This window comes from Phalangium opilio, unplaced genomic scaffold, assembly GCF_054372755.1.
Source record: "Phalangium opilio isolate 3A_F unplaced genomic scaffold, DU_Popi_V2 ptg000104l_1, whole genome shotgun sequence".
In the NCBI taxonomy this organism is placed as follows: Eukaryota; Metazoa; Arthropoda; class Arachnida; order Opiliones; family Phalangiidae; genus Phalangium; species Phalangium opilio.
Window position 1 is genome coordinate 1,235,921 of NW_028324206.1, and position 7,916 is coordinate 1,243,836.

At 35.7% G+C, this 7,916-nt stretch overlaps 2 protein-coding genes across 2 annotated transcripts; both read left to right on the forward strand.

Moving 5' to 3' along the window:
* Positions 1 to 3,116: 3,116 nt before the first annotated feature.
* Positions 3,117 to 5,067, forward strand: LOC149630041 (uncharacterized). Its single transcript, XM_089851359.1, has 3 exons — positions 3,117 to 3,817; positions 4,595 to 4,823; positions 4,886 to 5,067. The coding sequence occupies exons 1-2, from the start codon at positions 3,536 to 3,538 to the stop codon at positions 4,739 to 4,741; spliced, it is 429 nt and encodes a 142-aa protein (XP_089707485.1). The 5' UTR covers positions 3,117 to 3,535; the 3' UTR covers positions 4,742 to 4,823; positions 4,886 to 5,067.
* Positions 4,741 to 7,152, forward strand: LOC149630042 (uncharacterized). Its single transcript, XM_089851351.1, has 7 exons — positions 4,741 to 4,774; positions 4,886 to 5,110; positions 5,358 to 5,554; positions 6,068 to 6,301; positions 6,380 to 6,607; positions 6,742 to 6,836; positions 7,050 to 7,152. Exons 1-7 carry the CDS (start codon positions 4,741 to 4,743, stop codon positions 7,150 to 7,152), a joined length of 1,116 nt encoding a protein of 371 aa, XP_089707477.1.
* The last annotated feature ends 764 nt before the right edge of the window (positions 7,153 to 7,916 follow it).

The following is a 7,916-nucleotide window of genomic DNA, read 5'->3' on the forward strand; positions in this document are numbered from 1 at the left end:
CCCCCTATCCATGGAGTTAGAAGGAGTTTTTATCCCAGCAGAGACGAACGCTATACCCGCTATTGTAATTGTTTACTTCCTAGGCTAATTTAATGGACTTCTGGTAAAGCCGATATATCGGCCGGCCAATATATGGAAAATTCGTAGCAGATATATCGGCCGATATTATCGGCCCATAAAAAAGTAATATTTCTCCCTGAATATCGTTTTCAAGAGTAGAATCAACATTTTAAAACCATTTACGTTTTTACTTAGTTTTATTAGAGACATGTGTCTCATCTCTTTCGTTTAATGTGGTACCGCTACATAGTTTAGCCTTAACCCCGTTCCTTTAAAAATGGTATGGTCTAAGTTAAATCTTTCCTTGGTTTTTAGTAAAAATGCAGCTCAACAAGAATTAGCGTTATAAGCAAAATTATTGAACACAAGTTAAAAGTTCAAAGTGTACATTAGTGATACCAAACGCATAAGAGAGCGTCAGTGTCGACTTCGATTGTTTGTGGCAGGTATGGGAAACTAGCGAAATTACTTTCTCATTGTCGAGAACAACGGAATAAAACTGAGATTGTGGAAAACCTTGCATTTTTAAAGGGAAATGGTAAATTGTGGGAATAAATTTGTGAGATTTAGTATTCATTGAGTACTGTACCTTATAACTTGTCAAGTTTTTTCACATGAAGCCGATATTGGCCGATACCGATATGAAAAAGATTGGCTGATATATCGGTGCATCCCTAGTCCTTTCAAGATTGAAACCGACTATAAATATTGAGAATGTCGGCTACCGACTACCGTTCTGTTGTTTGAAGTATTCAAAGTCACATACTAATTAATGGAAGCTGTACTAGCCCAATATGTTATAAAACCTCTTATCGGTGTAGAGGAAATCTGACAGTGATAAGATCCTCTACAATGTTTAGGAATTTGTTAGCATTATATTGTAATCTCTCTCCAGTAACAATACCAAAATTGGAAAATATGGTCTAAAAACTATTTCTTTATAAAGGAAAATATACTTTTTATTGATGTAGAAGTATGCATTGGTGACTCCACAACCGGGGAAATATCAAATTTAGACTTAACGTACGGATTACAATGAAAGTTTAATTTGGAGTACATTTTATGCTTATGAAATTTGATGTGCTGTTAGTACTTCAGACGTTATTGTAGTATTATTATGTAATCTATAAAATTTATAGTTTTTCTTATTTCAAATACTTAAGGAAATGATTCGGGACAAAAATTTTCTTTCTACTATAGGCCTAATTCCTTTTTGTTCAGCTTAAAAAACAAGGACTGAAGCGTTAAAAAATCATGTTGTAAAGGAAATTACATTTAAAGTTTTATGGTTTCGGTACGATACTTTTAAACAAAGGTATGTAGTTTAAGGAATAAATTTCGGAGCTATACTGATTGGTTGAAGTGATTAGGGTAAACTTCTCAAATTTTAAGTTGAGAATTAAGCGCTTGACTGTTAGATGGATGACAAAGATGGCGGTAGCGCCAATAACGTACTAGGAAGTATGTCAAGGTATGGCCAAGGCCAAGTATTATCATATGGACGCCGGGTGGTGTTACCACTACAGTGACAATCAAAAGTGAAGTTTAGATATAGGGGTACAGAAGTTTGTCCCTATAAAAATTAATTTTAAGCATTTCATTAACTAAACTGAATCTTAGAATAAAAAAAATTGTATTCGTCTCATAGGTTTAAAGAATCATGCAGGAAAGGATATTTTTCATCAAATTTTACTATATAAAGTTTAATGAAATTAATGGACTAAAGGGTTATTTTCAATCTCGCGCGTCAACACGCTTTTCTATGCTAGCGAGAGAAAAAATCGGCGAAAAGTTTCAAGTGTCATCAAACCTTGAATGAAAAGCGCCGCTCGTGAATAGAAAAACAAGGTAATCAATTGAAAATTTTACCGTTTTCAGTTATCACGATCGTGAATCGTGATAACTTAACGACAAGCTCAACCTTTTTTTACAAGTTATCGCTTGAGTGATAATTATAATGGGTAAAATTTTCAATTGACCACCTTGTTTTTCTATTAGCACGAGCGAAATCACGAAACAAGCGTCGCTTTTCGTTCAAAGTTTGATGACACGCCTTTTGCCTATTTTGTCTCTCGCGTGCATAGAAAAGCGTGTTGACGCGCGAGATTGAAACTAACCCTTTAGTAGATAGTTTTCACTTACGATAACTCGCTAAAAAAGGTACAGAATTGCCCCCCCCCTCCCCTATATGTTTGGAACGGCTTCGATTCTTCAAATTGTAGAAGGAGGTAATTTAAATAAGCTCTTTTTTGAGTTCATAAAATTTTCATAAAAAGCCCGTGAAAAATACGGTTTATGGGGGAGTCTAAGCTTTTTGAATAAGGCTCTTAAGCTTTATTTAATTTTGAAAGTTTGCGACTATCTTGTAAATATGTCGTTTTTCAAACAAAATTGAATTTTAAACTTCTTTTAATATGGGATTTCATAAGACTTATCCTTAACTAAACTTTAGTATACCATACCATTATACTATTCTCGCTCAAGTGAGAAAACTGAGAGTAGCCAGTATACAAGTTCAAAGAATCAAAATCAGTAAAATTCCGCTCTATTGAAAACAAACTTTTAACCTTTCTATAAATTATTAAATCACAATATCGTTTACAAGAATTATTTTTTTAACCGTTATTCTTCCTCCCAATATATTTACCAAATTCTTCAGGAACTACTTTCAACACTTAATAAAATATATTGGTTTTAGACTTTAAGGACGATTTCAAAACTATTCACTTTGGGTCTTTCTTTGCCTACTGTAACTGTAATAATAGACATATGAAAATACCCTAATTATCCATGTAAAGCCAATACCTTGACTCTACGCTATGATTGGACGTTGAGCGTTGTTTATGGAATAATATTTTTAGAGAGTGGAGAAAGTAGCATAGCAACAAAGTTAGAAATGTTCGGTTTTATTATTTTCCCACGCTTTTAGACTTTTTAACTTTTAGTTTCAATTCCCACGGTTCACTCTCTTGGCGGCGGCGCTAGTAGCTTAGCACTAGCGTGCTATGAGTTCATCGTGTTAAATTATATTTCTCAAAAATAAGACAGAGGTCGCAAGTTTTCAACGGTCACGTACAAATCTTTCGCGCTTATAGTTTTGAGTAATGAAATTTCACCTTTCGGAAAGTAACGGAATAAATCGAATTTAAACTTGTTAATAATGGCTAAAACTAGGGGTGGTAAAACTAAAGTAGAGAGTAATCGAAACAAAGACGTTTCGAAATTGACTTTCAGGAACAACGAAAAAGGCAAGGTATTGAAGGTGCCAAATTGTAAGTCGTGATCACACGGTTCACACCTTTTCGCGGCAGTGTCGGTTTCTGAAACAAAAAGTTCAGCTTCAAGTTCCTCTGAAATCCAAAATCAGCAAAACTTTACGGGTGGAGTTACGGATACAAATAATATACCTACAGCTTCAGAAGATGATCCCTCAATTAATAACCAATTACAAAGTGATCATGAACAGAACGTTAGCATGGAAATAAGCGAAAGTGGGAACACCCGGTCGCAAGAGCTACAAGACCAGCAAGACAATGAAGTGGTCCGAACCGAAAAGTATCCTCATTTCGACTACTTGACCTCAACCCTTGGAAGAACTCTAAGTTCACATTATGAGTATATGGGGCACGCAATTATTTCAGAGGAAAAAGGAGTGAAAAATCGATACGGATCAGCGGTACTCAAATGTTTTCACTGTTGTAGGCCTATAATCGGAAGCAATGGAAACGCTTTATACAATTTTACAAGACATTTACAGGTAAGTTAAATTTACGCTTAGGCTGTTAACAGTTTTATATGTATATCCTACAAGATACCAGGGTTTTTAAGTGTGGGCATTCCTAAACTACGGTAGTTGACAAATGTGTTGAAGTAATCAAGCCCCCTCCCGAGTTCCTATATCGTCTCTAAATTATCAAGCCTTTAAATATGGACACTTAAATATTACAAAAGTAGTATGAGGGTTGGAGTCGCTGGGTCAACTGCATGTTTTTCGTCCATCTATACTTGTGTGACGTACCTTATGAACGGACTCCCTGTGTTTTGTGACAAATCCATATCATACTATAGACAAAAATAGTCATATCATTTCTCGAAATTATAGGCATCGGAAAATGTTTCGAAACCAAATACTGAATAATCAAATGCTTTTATAAACATTTTAAATCCTCAAATTTTAATTGTAAACGAGATCAAGTCCAAGTACACTGTAGAACGCCTAAATATTTTTACATTCTTCATGGGTTTTTCTTTATGATGTTTTACTAATCCTAAATCGCACGTGTTATGCAGTGATAATATTTAAAGTGTATACAGAGTAGAGTAATTACTAAAGGAGTTGCATTAAACCTTGCGATGTTTGACGGAACTGAATTAAATATATGCAACGTGAAACATTGTGAATTGTTTTCTTTACTAGGCATATCGCCTGTAAACACCTTTCTACATTATCTCTGCATAACACCTACGTGTTAGGAAAAGTATTTTGCTATTCTTCGCTGGTTTTATGAGTAAATGATTTGATGTTCTAAAACAGCGGGTTCATCCGGATCAGAAAATAGTTTCGAAAAAATCGGGAAAAAAGGAAACCGAAATGGTTCCAAGTAGTGAGGAAATATGCACTAAAATTGCTCCCAAGACAGTGGTAAATTTTTTTTGGAAACAAAAGACGCACGTCAACTAATGGAGGCTGATACAAAAAAAATACAGAAAAGCTGTATTGGATTATATTGCTTTAAGAGGTCACCCTCTTAGTGAAACTGAAAGTAGGTTCACAATTGGTTCACACTCGGAGTGACGGACTTTTAAATTTTTTACATTATTGCAGCTCCTGGTTTCCGCTATTTCATGGGTGAATTGAACCCTGATATAAGACCACTTTCAAGAAGAACCCTAGGAAGAGATTTAGAAAAGGCAGTGTCCCACGAAGTAGATCCTGCCCTAAAAAACGAATTGGCCTTACAACCCAATTACAGTTTTCACATTATCTTGGATATTTGGAGTTCCATTTCTCGCGAAGGAATAATAGGAATTAAAGTACAATTTATTAATGGTAAGTTTATAGAACTGTTTCGTACCGGTTGGAAAAATTTCGTGGGATTAGAAATACCTGCTTAAGAAATATTCCTAAACAAGCAAATTACTAAATTACTGTTATAGGCCTTTTTAGGTTCAGACCAGAACTAAAAATCTACTTTCAGTTAAAACATCTTTTCCGAATAGGCTTCCAGAATCCATATTGCAATTTGGACACCAAAGTTACTAGTAATTGCAATTGAAAAATATCATACCCGAATAAGTTTCCAGATTGCAATTTGAACTAGTTATTTATGGATTCCACAATACTGACAAGTCACGGTCGCATTTTTTTACAGATCGTTGGCAATTGATCTCTAAAACTATTTCATTCAAGTACTTTGGCGAGCGGCACACTGGGGATATCATAAGAGAAAAAGTTATAGAGTCGTTGAAAAGTATCAAAATTGACCCAATGCAGGTAACAATCGTATTTCTGCTGATACCATACAGTACTAAAATAACTTTAATTGTAAAATAATTTAGTACTTTTATTTGGTTTCAAACAGCCATACGTTACGTTATCTACAGAGTGTTTCTGAAAGGTCTGTAAGGAATTATGGGGAGTGATCCTTGGGCGAATTCAAGTCAAAAATGTTCTGTGACATTTTTTGTCTGGACCACCGTTTTCAAGTTGTGATTGGAGTGTTTTACGGATGATTTCTTAAATTTATTTAAGAAACTGGAATATAATGATAATAAAATTTAAAGGATCATCCATAAAACACTTCAATCATAACTGTAAAACGGTGGCCCAAACGACAAAATGTCAGAACATTTTTGACTCGAAATCGTCCCTAGATCACTTCCCCCCCCCGTAATTTTCTACAGATCTTCCAGAAACACCCGGTATAGGATTAACATATGCGTGAAAAAATTATACTTCATATCATAGCCGTTTAATCTTAGTAAAAATGAAACTTTAAAATTATAGGTAGGAAAGGTTATGGCGGACAACGCGTCCAACATAACGAAAGCTTTTAAGAATACTGTCCTTCAGTCGGTCACTCCTGAGTGGACACCATTAAGTAGGGTCTATGACACATCGGAAGAAAACTTCCCATTTGAAGAAATGGGCTTAATGAATGACGACAGTGACGATGACTCAGACGATACATTTTTAGAAAGTCGTAATTTGAGTTATAAAGGATTGCACATCCCTATTTTGGTAAATTTTATGCTAATTTTAAAATGCACCTCTACAGGAGTGTCAGAAAATGAAATATCTCAAATATTACTTCAATAGGATAGAATTAGATGTGTGGCACATACAATTCAACTTGTTGTTCATGACGCAGAAAAGGGAGATTTGGAAGCTGCTAAAACTATTCAACAGTGTAAAGACATAATTAATTTTTTTAGAAACTCGAACTTCTACTATGGACTTTTAAAGAAAGCAGCAAACAAGACACTTTCTGGATATAACAAAACCAGATGGGACTCTACTCTAACATCCATAAATGATATTTACGAGGTATATGTTTTCATCGTATTGTTTTTCACTGATTACATTTTGCACAGGGTTGAACAAATTAATTATTTCTACTCCTGCCTACGGCTTGTTGGTAGAAAAATAGCATTTATAATGATGCACTTATATATCAATAGATTTTTTCCGATGTGCAACAATTACTGCTAAGGGCGAGCAATGACCAAAAACTACAAAAGAAGGACAAAATAGAGGTTCCCAAAAATAACTTCAAGTAATTAACTAGACCACTAATAAATTTTACCAGGCGAATCCTTCGAAACTTTACGCACCGCCCCCTTTACAGTTCAATGATCTTTCCCAATTAGAACATACATGTCATTATAAGATGAATCGAGGCAAATTAACTTGATGTTCCGTCTTCACCATCCCTTTAACGGCTAAAGCTGAACCCATAGAAATCGGCAAAATTATTTATTTTTATTAGGGCTGCAATTGGAGAGATAATAGCGCTACTCAAACCAATCCACGAAGTAACAAGATGGTACAATCGGAAACCAAATCCACTTCTGCCATTGTACAATCATTAATTGTATACACGTATGTAAAAATCAATTAAGTCCAGTGTTCAAGATATTTTGAGATGAAAAAGTTGCTTTTGAATGGAATAAAAACTCGATTTGAAGCCAGACTGTGTAAAGATGAATCGTTCACTGCGGCCACAATTCTAAACCCAGCAATTAAACTGGGGCTTTCTGTAAGTGAGTTTTTTTATTTCATTACAACGAAACGCGCAAAGTTTTGCCTTAAAATTTGTGGGGCACATGCAAGCAAATATGATAACCCGATTCAGAACAAAATTATACTAACCAAAAGTACAACGACTAAACTTTTTACCTCTCCGAGTGACGATGACGTCACGGAGAGGTATTACACTGGACGTGTCTGTCTGTGTGTCTGTCTGTCCTTCAGACCTCACGTGACCGCGTTCGCAGTTTACAAATCGGAGCAAAAAAATACCCGATTTCCGGAACGCGTTCGCGGTTCACGGAAATTTGGCCATTCATCTGCCAACACCAGTCTTTACTAACTGGTTTCTAAGGGCCACAATCTGCTAGTCTTTGTCCATCCCACATGGACACTAGCTGGCTCTTAAGCATCACCATCTTCTGTTCTTCGTCAATCCCACATTGACACCAGCTTCTATGCACCACCATCTTCAGGTCTTTGTCCATTCCGGCTTCTTCTTCATCGTTTTCGTTTGGTTACGCGGCGATCTGCTAGGGTTACGAGAAACGTCTAGCCTGCCAATGGCAGGGCTTCCACCATCGGTTCACGCGAATGCGTTTTTATC